Genomic DNA, 14837 nt, shown 5'->3' on the forward strand with positions numbered 1-14837 from the left:
GAAGGAAATGGTTTGAGGAAACCAGTGGGGAATGGGGAAAAGCAGTAAATTGAAAAGCAAACATAAAAGAGAGATAAAATGCAAGAATTGCATTGGTCAGAATGTAAACGTGGAAACTTAAAAGATAATATCATTGCTTGAAAATGGGCAAGAGTAGAATATAAACCTATACATTTTTAGAAGGATGGAAAAATGCATACTGTAGAAAGATCTGACGTGCACGAGAAGGTGTAAGAGTGGTGTTCGAAGATTAAGAATTGGGAGTGTTATAGCAAAGAGGTTGTGTGACAAACCCCCAACTCTAATAAGGGAATAGATGAGAATTAGTTGGAGAAATAAATAGAAAAATTGAATCAAAGAATCATAGAAAATTTAAAAAACAGCAGGAGGCATTGGCCTATTGTATCCATGATGGTCAAAAAAGAGCCAGTCAGCCTAATACCATCTTCCAGCATCGGGTCTCTGGCCTTGAGGCTCTTGAAGTGCACATTCAAGTACTTTTTTAAAGTGATGAGTTTTTCTGTCTCTACAACTCTATCAGATCATGAGTTCCAGGCACCCACCATCCTCTGAGTGAATAACTTATTCTTCACCTTCCCTTTAATCCATCTACCAAGACTTTAAACCCACATCACCTGGTTTTTAACCCATCCACAAAGGGAAAACAATTCTTCCTGCTTACTCTAACAGTGTAAGTGACTTATTTCATTGGTCATAGGATACAAAAGTATTCTGTTGCAATTGCATCAGTCTGTCAGTTCCCTCACCAATGTAGCTCTGCACCCACATTACCCACCCTTCCTGCAGCACTTCTGCATAAATCCTCCCTTCCCCAATCAATGGCATTTGAAATTTTACTAAATTAACACTATTTGGTTGTAACTACCATTTAGACTATTTCAGAATGATGCTGATGAACTAGGCATAATTATTAGAATTTGCTATTTTCTCATTTTAGAGTTGCTTAACTGTGCACAATCAACCATATATCCCAAAGTCAATACAAAGTGAAGTTCTTACACTCTGTAAAAAGACAAGTTTCCATTATCATGATGAATTCCATGAATTTTATTGGTTTCCTACCTGTTTAAATTCTTATACTCTCCAGTTCACTTCACCATATTTGGAAAGACAAGTTTCCCTGGAGCTTACTGCCCAGTGCTTTCCAAATGTTAATTCTGGAGCACAGAAATAATTTCTAGTCTACAACGTTATCAGGTATGAACTGATCACACACACATTGAGGTTTTCAATGAGAGAATAATTCTAACATCCACACTACAGTAGCAGGAATGAAGCTTATTGACTATGATTTGTTACTTACCACAATGATACCTCTCCCATGAACATTATGAATCACTTCCTAAGTTTCTTCTGGACTGCAACTGCAGTAAAACTCTGACAATCTGCCCTCTGACTATTCAAAAATCCTTATGATTCCACATCTGACTCACCAGGTGCTGATTCCCATGCTCAATTCACTCACCAGCACTCAGATTCCGAATCTCCGTTTAACTCACCAGGGGTTGAGATTCATGTGCTCCTGTTAAACTTACCGGTGCCGCAGTTCCTGCACTTCCTTAACACTCACTGAGACATCCATTCCAGCACTCTCTTGATATTCACCTGGTTCTGTTTCCTTTTCTTCCTTGAAACATACCGGGATCTTGTCTTCTGGCAGAAGATACAAAATCCTGAAAGCACATACCACCAGGCTCAAGGACAGCTTCTATTGCCCTGTTATAAGACTATTGAACAGTCCCCTTGTATGATAAGATGCACTCTTGACCTCACAATCTACCTTGTCATGGCCTTGCACCTTTTTGTCTACCTGCACTGCACCTTCTCTGTAACTGTAAACACTTTATTCTGCATTCTGTTATTGCTTTTCCCTTGTACTACCTTGATGTACTGATGTGATGAAATGATCTGTATGGATGGCATGCAAAACATAGTTCTTCACTTCACCTCAGTACATGTGACAATAGTAAACCAATTTACCAATTTACCTTTAAACTTATCAGGTGCAATGGAAATTTTATTATCCTACTGTGCAACATCTAAAAAAACTGAATTATAAGTGTGTTAGAATATTAATACAATAGTCTGCAAAATCTACTAATCCAGCACCACCAAAGTCCCGAGCATGCTGGATTTGTGGAGTTTTACTGTAATTGCAAAAATTACAAAATACAGAGCTGAAGTCACCAGCTCGAGTAGAGAACAATGAAACTGAATGTGAAATCCCAGCATTATCTCCATTGCCAATCTCATGTTAAATGAATAATTTGACACCATATACTGTGCAACATTCAGCACAGTAGCTGGTTAATGAGCCTGGCCCAGACTCTCCCCGCAGCTCTTCAAATGACAGCATATTAATGAATAATAGGTAATTGAATAATACTGATATTAACATCAATCACTATTACAATGGCAATTTGACAGCTTTAGATTATAAATGTCTTCCTTTTCATTTATCTCTCTAGCCTCTGAGAGATTTTTTTAATGCAGAATTGTTTAATGTAATCAAAACAATTAATTTAATTAAAATTAACTGACTAAAAGTAGAATATGTTCATCTGAAACTTCGATCATCTGTCAATACACTGAGTAATTTGATACATGATTCATAAATCTAAAGTTTACATTCAGGAAGATGTTTACAGAGACAGGAGATTGCCGCATTAATGAATTCTTTCTTTCTCAGGTAGGTCCTTGGGATTATGGAGGCTTGCCTCCACTCCAGTTCTGTGAGTTCTGAGGTAAAGGAGGAAGCCAATGTGGGATCCCTTGGCTCTTCCACATGTGGGGCTGGAGTTGCCTAACAGGGTGGGAGGACTGGTAGTTTCTGAGGTGGTGCCATGTATGCTAGACCTCTGTGTGTTCTTGATGCATGGACTCAAAGTTCTCAATACCATCCCCAAGGGTCCTATTCCATTTTAAGCCAAAGTTCTGAGGATTCAGTGGGAACTTTACATTTTTCAGGGAGGCTTTGAACACAATCTTGAACCTTTTCCTCCGTTTACCTAGTAACATCTTCCCATTACAGAGCTCAGAATAGTATCAGAATAGCTCAGAATAGAATCTACTAAATGTAATTAGGGCCTCACTGCCAGTGGCAGGACTTCCACTGTGAAGAATTCACATCCTTCCAGTGGATTTGGAGACTTTCCAGAGACTGCATTGGTGTTGATCAGTTCAGCAATCATCAGTACTTGTCACAGCATGGGTGATGTGGACATCTTTGGAGTCCCACACTTTGACAATGATATAATCTAACATATGTCAGTGCCTGGGCCTGGGGTGGTGTTATGAGGTCTTGTGCTTGTTCCACCGATGAAAAAGGGTGTTGGTTGTGACAAGAGTCAGGAAGAGAACCTCGTTGGAGTTAGCCTTCTTTACTTCTCCCTTGCCCCTCAGAGGGCTGATCTTCTCCTACCTGGCGTTGAAGCCACTCAGAAAGATCATTTTTTTTCTCCTGAAATGTGAACCAGGGATTTTCAGTGCAGGAATGGAAGCCTCCTGTGGCCTTATCCATAGCTTCCAGAGTTGGGGCATATGCGATGATGACGCCAGCATGTTGGTTCCACGTTATAGGTCATAAGACATTCACCAGTTCCACAGGGGAGTCACTGAAACGCCACATTAACTGATGTTGATGAACGTTGAATAATTACCTCTTATTGAAGTGATAATTACAGACAGATAAGAGATCATCTCACTTTAGTGATAATGTTCCAAATTGGACAGTACTGCTGCTCTACTTGCAGCATTATGTTCTGGTCAAGCTTTCAACAAACTTTGGTGTGAGCTTATCACTGGAGGATTGACACCCACAGTCTATGGTCCTCATCATCAACGAACTCTGAATCTCCCTCTTTTATTCAAAAATATAGCTGGTATTCTTACCTCTAGATTGCTGAAATTGTACAGCATGGAACTTAGGCTCTTCACCACATCTTGAAAATAAAGAGCCTTATACCATATTCTACAATTTTATGAAATTTTCCGTGTGCTGGCACCTTGAAAGAGCTATCCACTTAGTTCTACCTACCCATTCTTTCACCACAGTCCTTTTAATATTTCCTCCAGGTACATATTGTATTCCATTCCAGAAGTCACTAATAACCAGGAATCTGCAGTGAGGAGTAAAAGTTGTCAGTACACTTGCTCCCCAGCCACTGGAAAACTAATTACTAAGGGCAGGGATTCTAATTTCATACTTTCCTGGTTCATAACCAACGGAATAGGTGATGCAGAGTAGACTCCGAAGGAATTCAGAATGTTTCCACTGGACCAGGTCAAAGAAGTGGCCTGAGTTAGCATAACGCGGTTACAGCGCCAGCGACCCAGGTTCCATTCCCACCGCTGTCTGCAAGGAGTTTGTACGTTCTCCCCATGTCTGTGTGGGTTTCCTCCAGGTGCTCTGGTTTCCTCCCACATTCCAAAGACGTACAGGTTAGGAAGTTGTGGGCATGCTTTGTTGGCGCCGGGAGCATGGCAACACTTGCGGGCTGCTCCCAGAACATTCTACTCAAAGATGCATTCCACTGTGTGTTTTGATGTACCTGTGATTAATAAAGAAATCTTATCTTAACTCACAATATATTAAAAAAAACTCTTTTAAATATACTCTGTGTCAGGCAAGAGAGAGCAACATGAGATATTGGGATGGCTGAGGCCCTGATGACCTTTTTGATGGAGAGCAGCTCCCTGATTTTCCGGCAGCATGGGCTTATATGTGTCTGTCATAGCATGGGAGTCCACAGTCATTTGCAAATATCAGTGAAGTTAATAATAGAGGGCACAAGCAAGTAATTTGAATGCATTTGTAGGGCTGCTGCACATAATGACTAGGATAAACCACTACCTTTTAACAGTATATATTATAAATGGTCAGTGACATGGCAATGTTTGGAGCAGGATATTTCTACCCAGTCATTATATTTGATTAGTCAGGCATATGTCAGGTGCATGAGTGGATATTTCACTTTGTGTTTATGACTTGTGTATAATTATATCCTAACTGAAATCTTTCAATTTAAAATTACGAGTAAAAGATTTCTTTAAATGCATAGCAAGGTAAGGGTTACTAGTTCTGAACTATTGTTTCAGTTAATGAGTCTAACCAGCATCAGTTATTCCCTGTTAGTTACACCTGATCAAAAAGACTGTGGCAGTAATGAATTTCACTCTGGCTAAGGAGGGGAAATCTTACACCTTTAATCATGCAAAGGTGGCCATCAAACTCCAAGTGACAGCTATAATTCATTGTTCTTTTTGTGTTACCACCTCCTGATGACAGTTCCTAAGTCACAAATTTGACATCCTACACACTTTAACAACCTTCATACTTACTACGTCGCAATCTAGATAGACTCTTGCTCAGACTATTAACTTATCTCCTTCACTATTTTTTAACCTAGATGGTAACTTGGATATTCTAATTGTTCATTTTCATGCTGTTTCTCTTTCTCTTGTCACTCATTTTGCCCATTAAGTAAGATTTTCTTCCCATGTCCATCCATCACAGTCATGAATCCTTCCAGTGACAAGCTCAATGGAACTGATGGTATTGTTTTATTGAAGTCAGAAATCATAACCAAGGTTATGACATGCATAAGATAAGACAAGATATCTTTATTAGTCATGTGTACATCAAAACACACAGTGAAATGCACCTTTTGCGTAGAGTGCTCTGGGGGCAGCCAGCAAGTGTCGCCACACTTCCGGTGCCAACGTAGCATGCCCACAACTTCCTAACCTTTACGTCTTTGGAATGTGAGAGGAAACCGGAGCACCCGGAGGAAACCCACATAGACACGGGGAGAATGTACAAACTCCTTACAGACAGTGGCTGGAATTGAACCCGGGTCTCTGGCACCGTAACAGCGTTACACTAATCGCTACACTACTGTACCGTGTGTGCTCTTACTGTGGCTCTATAGACTGACACAAGAGAGACGAATGGATAAGAACAAAGAAGAAGGAATAAAATGATAATGAAAAGTTGATAAAATGGTCTTTTATTGTCTTTACTGAGTGACATAAAAGATTCAAATGGAAAAAAGGACCATTTTATCTATATCATTTTTTTCTTTGCTAAAATCATTTGACCTTTCATGCCCTTCATTTAACAGAAACACAGATATTTTTACATATTTAACCAGGCTTCTTTCAACTATCATTGTTTGCCTTGGAGTAGGCTCCATCATAACTTTTCAATACTAAAGGGGAATAAAAGTGAATTTACTGGTAGAAAACTGAGACTCTTACAAGTATTCAGAATTTGTGTTTGGCTCTAAAGGCAATAATGCTATGATTCACTGAGTATGAGGCAATGCTCCCACTAAAAATGGAATTGTCCACACAAATGCTCATGGCCCTTGGAATCAGGCAATTAATAAAGGTAATCTGTCTTTTTAACCATGGGAAGAAAGGAACCCAACAAAATTGCTAAAGATTGTGAAAAATCTCTCTTTAATTTTCAGAAATATAGTAAAATGACACATCATTAGGTATCAGCTAGTCAGGACAGAGATGGGGAGAGAGGTCTTCACCCAGAGGGTGAAGAATATGAGAATATAGCAGTTAGCGTAATGCTATTACAGTGCCAGCAACCTGGGTTCAATTCTCACTGCTGCCTGTAAGGAGTTTGTACGTTCTCCCTGTGTCTGCATGGGTTTCCTCCAGGTGCTCCGAAGACGTACAGGTTAGGAGCTGTAGGTATGCTATGTTGGCGCTGGAAGAGTGACGACACTTGCGGGCTGCCCCCAACACATTCTTAGCAATATGAGAAGATGGATTTCACCATGTGTTTCGATGTACATGTGACTAATAAATAAATATCTTATCTTATATGAAAGCTCAGCTGCTGAGTATATTCACGACAGAGAAAGGTTTTTAGAGATTAAGGGAATTAAGGGATATGGAGTAAGTGGAACCAAATTTCAAAATCAGAGTGCAAAATGCAACCACCACTGCAAATGCACCTTTAGCAGACATGTTATCTCCATGATGAGAAGTTTTGTGTTTACAAACTGCAGCATTTTTGACATGACACTGAAACATTACTCTCTTTTTCTTTCCACACGTGGTGCCTGCCACGTATATACAGCATTTTACCCTCAGATTTTCAGCATGTAGTGTCATGGTTCCGAGTGCTGGTTCTCAGTTCTGCCCCTTATCCCCATTGATGGTGCCTTGTTGTGCAGCAAATGATTTCCATGCACTACTCTTTGCCTAATGACACACACCTGAGTGCCATCAGGAGACTAGTATAAGAACCCTGGTTTCACAAACACTGGTTGCCAGATTATTGGTCTATCTCTGGGTTTACTTTGTTTCCTGGCTGCTTAGAGCTGTTAACTCTAGAGCAGTCCTGCTTTTGTGGTTTCTCCTAGAACACACTGTTTCTGCGTTGGGACTCTGTCTCAGAGTCCTGAGGCAAGACTCCTTCTGTTTGTCATTCTGCATTCAGTACCAAGGAAGCATCTTGACTCCAGTCTCGTTTCAGTGTTCTGCATTTAGGTTCTCCATGACCTTGCTCTTCATGTGACATTGTGACAGGTAGAGCATTTTAATCTTCAGTCTCCCCAAGGATTCTCACATTTCATTAGATCTCTGACCCACAAAAGGTACATTTTTGGAGATAACTACCAAACACAAAAAATGTTCTTAATGTTTATGGAGAAGATGTATTAGTTAATATTCTTTGGTGAAGTATACATTCTGAATGTTAGTTTGGACTTGATGATAATGACACCTGGAAATTAATGCTAGAAGGAAAGATACAATTCAGAGGGAAAGAAAAGTGAAGAAGTAAGAGAAAGGAAAGAAAGAGGAAAAATTATAATTGAGATGGAAACCCCAAAAAAAAGCATCAGGAAATGGAAGGGAAACAAGAAAATCAGATTGGGGGAAAGAACGGCAAAGAATGCAGTGGGAGAAGGGAAGTAATTGGCAAAAAATGAAGAAGAAAAGGAATGAGAGAAGAGTCAATAAAAGTATGAGTTCCAATGAGAATGTAATAGGAACAACTGATAAAATTGGTGAAGTAAATGATGAAGGTAAAAATAAAAAGGGGAATGTAAATCAGAGGGAAAACATGAGGAATTGAGATAAAATGGACAGTCATAAAGAAAATCAAGAGGATCAAAGAATGAAAGGTAAAGGAACTGAGAATTAAAATGAAAAGGAAAAGAAGCAGAAAGTGAGGGGGAAAAAAACCGAAGCAAACAGTTTGTGAAATTAGAGGAGACCAAGCAACCCACACACTGTTAAAATATTGATCACATTTTGCTTTGGTGCAGACCAATGAGAACAAAGTGTGAAGCAATTTCACAAAAAAAGGGGAAAACAGTTAAGGGCATTGGTTTAATGTAGAAGGTGGGAGGTTTAGATATGATCTAAGGAAGATTACTTGCAGGAAGAGGATGTTTGGAATTAAGAGCACGCTGTCCGAGGGGGTGGTTGGAGCAGAGGTTCTCACAACATTTAGGAAGCATCTCGATGAGCACTTGAATCACCAAGACACAAAAGGCTATGAACGTTGCAACAGTTCAGGAGTATTTCAATTGATCAGAGATATCGGAAATATATTGCTAGCACTTTAAGTCAGTTGATTTTACAAGTCACAGTCAATGGAGTAAATTGCAGACATTTTATAATAACCTGCCAGACCAACTCTTTCAACATAAGGAAAATAAATATGTAGGCACCACGCACCCTTTGATACATAGCTTCAGCCAATGGAATGTCTCGGCCTCAAATTATTTCAGTACTTTGCTCTCAATTTCTTCTCTCCACGACTCTTTTGGATAAGTGTAATTAATTTGCATCGCCATGATCACAGGAAACCCTCAAAGTGTTTTCTGTGATCTTCTAGTTAATGACAGAAACATCGCACTCTTGGTTTGATCGGCAATTACTGTGAGCTCATGCCCTCTTCAGAATGCAAAATCTGCTCCTGATTGACACAGAGAATGATCCAAACAAATATCTGATCTTACCTAATGACATAAAGACCAATCTGCTTAACAGTTCTTAATATTCTGTGTTTCTATGGTGTTTTAAGATGAAAATTCCACACCTTTGGACATGTAAGAAAGAGATGTGTATCAGAAACACCCAATCAATGCCGATGAAGGGGGTGTGCCGACCCCAGTGCAGGTAAACGTTTGGGAAGCAAAGGGTCACCCTTGAATAGAAATATGTGGCAGTATAGCTTTTTTGTAACTGGAAACCGATCTCACCGGACTGCGGACTCCTGTATCTAAAAATACACTTGCACAAAAAAATATATATTACATCTGCGTCGACAGGGGTGACATCGACTTAAGGAGCCATAAATAATATTTTGTTTAATCTTCAATTTTATCTCGGTTATAGTGGGGCGTGGTGGGTGCGGAGGAGATGAGGTGTGTCCGTGGGTTTGATGATAACCTATCCAAGTGCACTGAGCTGGAATTTCTCTCGCAGCCTTTACTTAATGCGTTCCTTGTTTCTGCTCTGCAACTATCAGCGGAGCGCGGCTTCCGGGGATGTTGGTTGGTTTGTGTCGGCTCGGTTTCCCCCCCCCCCCCCCCCCCCCCCGAAAAGCTGAAACGTGGGTTCGCTGGACCAGACTTAATGCTGGGAAGGGAGCCTGCTTCATCGGTGAATAACATTACCACCTCCTTTCAGTCAGGCATCGAGCTATTCGACTTTGCTAACTTCCAATTTTACAATTACGTGCAAAGGCAGTTTCACAGCAGTCTGCTCTGAAGAAGCGCGATAAACGCGGCTGTGTCATTTTAAATCATGCTTCCGATTTTAGTGTAATCCCCAATATGTTTAAAGCATTAGAATTCAACAAATATTGTGAGGGTAATGGATGCGAATTGATTCTGCTTGCATTGTGCGGGAACTATTCCTGGGGATGATGTATTTGGTACCTGACTGGTTTCAGTGACCTTGGGAGGTGTCTGCAGAGGATGGACGTCTGGTTAGAAATCTTGTGAATGAAGCTGGGCCGGTACAGATGTGTGTGTGCGTGCGTGCGTCTACTTGGTATTCCTGTCACACAGCCTGTGATTCAGTCAGGGTGCTGATCACAATAAGTGAACATTTTTGACGTCAGAGCTGAGATTTATCAACACCCCACTGGGGCATCGCATTGACCGCATTCAATTCACCAAATCTTGCGTTTGATTAGCAATGTCAGCCAGAGAATAAACCTGCAATCCGGAGCAAAGCCTCCAGCATCGGACTAAAACCTATCTACCAGCGCCGAGGAAAGAGCACAGAGTCGGTAAGATGTTTCGTCCGGAGATGGGGAACAGTAACATTTCAGCCGAGGTAGCTTCAGGAGTCCGTGAACTCCGCGTCTTTACTGAGTTTGCATTAAAACACGGGCATTAGTAACATGCTTTACGATGTTAGACTTGGCACACCGTATAACTAACTTATTCTCTTAAATACCAAGTGCAACGTGTATAAAAAGAGAGAGGCTATTTATTTGTTTGGTGAATGGATTTTGCTTACTGGATTCGAAAATCTATTATTTGTCATATTGTTCATTCGATCTGTACCTACTAACCTAAATGCTTATTTAAAACGTATAGTTTTATTTATTAAACCTCTTTCCCATTCACATATAAACACGTTTACAATTAACATTGACGGAGGTCCACCTCAATGCTACTGCAGTGAGTATTTATAAGTGACTTCGCACCATTGACAACAGCCGGCTGTTATGTAATAGTGAATTTCAGAATGTTTCTTCATTGGGGAAACTGTCGACAAATGCTAACTACTTAACATTGCCTCACTAGATTTGCAAGCGGGGTATCTGAATGTCTTGCCCCTTTGTTTCTGAACCGTATGTTTTGTTGTGTTCTTCCTCCCCCTTCAGATCATGATATCCATGCCTCCAGTTATGAATGATCAGCCCAGGAATAGCTCAAAGCAGTCCCTCAGTTGGCTCTCCTCAGACAACAGCAACTCTTCGATCACAACCTCTGACCTACCCGAGGAAATAGTCAATCCCTGGGACATCGCCCTTTGTGTGGTGGGCACTGTGATCTCTTGCGAGAACGCCATCGTGGTGGCTGTCATCTTCTACTCGCCGACACTCAGGGCTCCGATGTTCATCTTGATTGGGAGTTTAGCTCTGGCTGATCTCCTCGGAGGACTGGGCTTGATCCTCAATTTTATCTTCCTCTACCTGCTAAACTTCGAAGCCGCTAAACTGGTCTCAGCCGCCCTCCTGATCGCTTCCTTTTCGGCTTCGGTCTGCAATTTGCTTGCCATCACCATCGACCGTTACTTGTCATTGTATAACGCCCTGACATACCACACCGAGAGAACCACGACTTTCACCTACTTGATGCTTTTGGTTGTGTGGGTCACATGTCTCAGCCTGGGCTCACTGCCCGTTGCGGGCTGGAACTGCCTGGAAGACGAGACCACCTGTAGTGTAATCAAACCAATCACCAAAAACAATGCCGCAGTCCTCTCAGTCTCCTTTTTGCTGATATTCGCCTTGATGTTGCAACTATACGTTCAAATCTGCAAAATAGCCTTCAGGCACGCCCAACAGATCGCCATACAGTACCACTTTGTGGCGACCTCCAACACCTCGACAAGGAAAGGAATCTCCACCTTATCTATCATCCTGGGAACCTTCGCCGCTTGCTGGATCCCTTTCGCGATCTACTGCCTGGTTGCAGACTCCAGTTATCCTTTGATCTACACCTATGTCACGGTCTTACCAGCTACCTGCAATTCAGTCATTAATCCTATTATTTATGCATACCGGAACCCTGATATCCAAAAGTCGCTCTGGGTGGCTTGCTGTGGTTGTATTCCATCCAACTTTTCATTCAGACCAAGGTCGTCCAGTGACGTATAGTGTCTTCTGTTTCGTGGGATTTTATTTTTTCAACAATTATTATTTGTAATTTTTATTTTTTTACTGGAGCTATTTAAACAAATCATCCTTTAATTAAAATGTGAGAAACGAGGAAGGTGTATTTTTGAGAGTAATATTTTCGCATTGTTAGTGGAATAACATTATTAGCGCCCCCAGCGGTTTTCTGTAAATTCATGGTCTAAACCCCATCACGTAAAACTAAAGCTGCAATGTATTGGACAGGGCGGAAGCAAGCACTGTACACGTAGAAATGTATTGAAACAGCAGGCGGACTGCTGAAATAATTCTGTGAGGGGCAAACTTATTTTTAAGACGTGGAACTCAGAGATTCTGATGAAGATAGAAATGTTGGAATGTCTCAGTAATCAATTTTGGTGTTGTTCAGGAAATGGTAACTTTCCTTAAGTTTAAAGCAATGCCGGCATGTGATGCACTTTAAGCTACCTAATTAGAGCCCGTGCTCTAAACGTCTTTATCTATTTATCAAACATCTGTACGTCTATATCTATCATTTATTCTGACGAAACTTAAACTGTGAATTGATTTTCTTTTCAATTCTGTGCCGCAGATTTAATTTCGAAACAAATACAAAAACTGCATATTATGGGATGGGGTGTTAGTGTATCAGACTGACAGTGATCCCTGGATATGGCATAAATTGCGGCAGAGAACGAAATATTCATTTATTCTGCAGCAGAGCAAGTTTAACTTAAAGTACACATTCGTTCTTTATTACTTCTCTTTTTAAAGGTTCACGATATTTATTTCGAAAATCTCTATTTTTTTCATATTGGAGATCAATACCTCAAATTGTAATCTAGTATACACCATATTGCTGAAGTCCTGTGTTAACTAGACATTTTCCGGTGTAGGGACTGACGTGAGATTAAAATCTAGTAAGAAAAAGATTTTCAAGAAATTATTAAATAAAAAAACAATATAATTTCCACCAGCTCTTGTAACCCCCTCACCACCGAGACATCAGGTAGATCCTTTCCAGAATTCACCGGGCACTTTGTAAACCAACAAGCCAATTAGAGACAATTGCCAAAGCATTTTGCCAACATTCCCTCCTTATGAGGAGTTTGACACCAACCATTTTAATTCAGCCATTATTTGCCAATAGTTTAGAAACTATCCGGGCAGATTTGATGGGATAAAGGTTTCTTTACCCTCCTCATCTATCCTAAGATTGCACTTTATCAAACTAAGGTATTAAAATATAGCACCACTTTCCCCCACCGTCAAATGTGCGACAGTCTATTTATTGCTAAAATTGGTTTATTTTGATATGGTTGCATATTACTGTAAATGGCCTTTTGCAAAAGGTAAATTGGATTAAATAAACAATATTTTAGGAAGCAACCTTTTGTAATGTTTGATCTGGTGTCGGCTCTCTGTTATGTTCAATTGGAGGCGCTTTGCATTATTCGATTCTGCGCATTGCCTTGCTCCTAACCTGCAATGCTGATTTATTTACAGCCGGAGAACCTTAAAATGGTTAGTTGAGTTATGGGTCGCATCTCTAATTCTCTTAACCTTCACATTCAAACGGGGGAAGATCAGTAGCAGGCTAATGGGAAAACTCGTTTCCTTTATCTGGAACATAATGTGTAATATTTGAAGAGTATCTCGACAATTTTGCGCAGTCAGTTCTCAATATTTCATTTCAAGGCAGAGTCTCCCATTTTGACTGCAAAGTGAACCCCTCCCCTTCTCTTTGGCTCCTGTACGCTGACGTCAATTAAGCCACCGACCGGCCCTCTCTTAACGCGGGTAAGCTTCAGAAGTGAAGCCCCATCAATGATAAGCTTTACTGTTTCTGCATTGCAAATTACTGGCGGATAGTCTCTGTCTTTTATTGAACCTTGCATACAGATCACGAGTGAATCAACGCCCGCCACCGCCCCCATTTGGTCTCTATTTGTTTTCAGGTCTGGTAGTCTGTTTCAGATTTCTTCCTGTGGTTGTTTGGTTTTCAACTAAGGAAACCTGGATGAAATGTGAATGTTTATCTAATGAATACTGCAGTTTTTGACTGAGGTCATTTATTTAAACTGTATAAGCACATTAAGTGTTTGAGCTGCGTCTTTATTTGTTATTTCACCCATATCCCGATCACGTGAATCATTGCCACGGCAGGGTAATTTTGTTTTGGAGGGGGTGTAATGGCGTGTGACAAACCGTGTCTGAGTTTACAAAGACACCCTTCATTGCACAATCCAGGTAATTTTGTCTCGTACGTTTTTAACACTTGCGCGTGATGTAATGGTAAGGGCACTTATTTTAGAAGTAACCCAGTCATAGTATCAAAGTGGAGACGTTATTGTTAATTGGTATTCATAAGTACTTTGGAAGTTAACTTCAAGTGGGCAGATAGGTGACCAAAACTGCACTGCTAAGGAAGACATTCTGTATATAAAGATGGTAGATATCACTGACAAAACTACACTTAAAGCCCATCTCTGATCTCCCTTGAGAAGGTTGTGATGAACAACCTTACTGAGCTGCTGTAGTCTTTGTGTGTTAGATTGCTGCTTCCAGGATTTTCACCCAGTGAAAGTAGTAATGTATTTCCAAAGCCAGGATAGTGTGCAACCTGGAGACAAACTTGTAGGTGTTTATACTTCTATGCATTTGTTATTATCCTTTTCCTTCCAGAGTTTGCAGGTTTAAGAGGTTCTGTTAAGTAGCATCTTGTTTATGGTACATATTGACAACTACAGTGTGCTATGACTGAAGAGAGTTATCATATCAGGTATTAATGGGGCACTGAAACAAAAAGGGCTATTTTAAAGCCATGCAGAGTATACTAATACACACATGATGTGCTTTCTGGATGATGTGAAGAATTTTCAATGTCAGGAGGTAAGTCACTTGCCATGTGATACCCAGTCTTTGACTGTTTCACTGTAGCTAC

At 40.5% G+C, this 14837-nt stretch overlaps 1 protein-coding gene across 1 annotated transcript; it reads left to right on the forward strand.

Moving 5' to 3' along the window:
* Positions 1-10151: 10151 nt before the first annotated feature.
* On the forward strand, positions 10152-13219 carry LOC127573542 (G-protein coupled receptor 12-like). The gene is made up of 2 exons (XM_052021864.1): positions 10152-10294; positions 10898-13219. Exon 2 carries the CDS (start codon positions 10901-10903, stop codon positions 11894-11896), a length of 996 nt encoding a protein of 331 aa, XP_051877824.1. The 5' UTR covers positions 10152-10294; positions 10898-10900; the 3' UTR covers positions 11897-13219.
* The last annotated feature ends 1618 nt before the right edge of the window (positions 13220-14837 follow it).

Source organism: Pristis pectinata, chromosome 8, assembly GCF_009764475.1.
Source record: "Pristis pectinata isolate sPriPec2 chromosome 8, sPriPec2.1.pri, whole genome shotgun sequence".
In the NCBI taxonomy this organism is placed as follows: Eukaryota; Metazoa; Chordata; class Chondrichthyes; order Rhinopristiformes; family Pristidae; genus Pristis; species Pristis pectinata.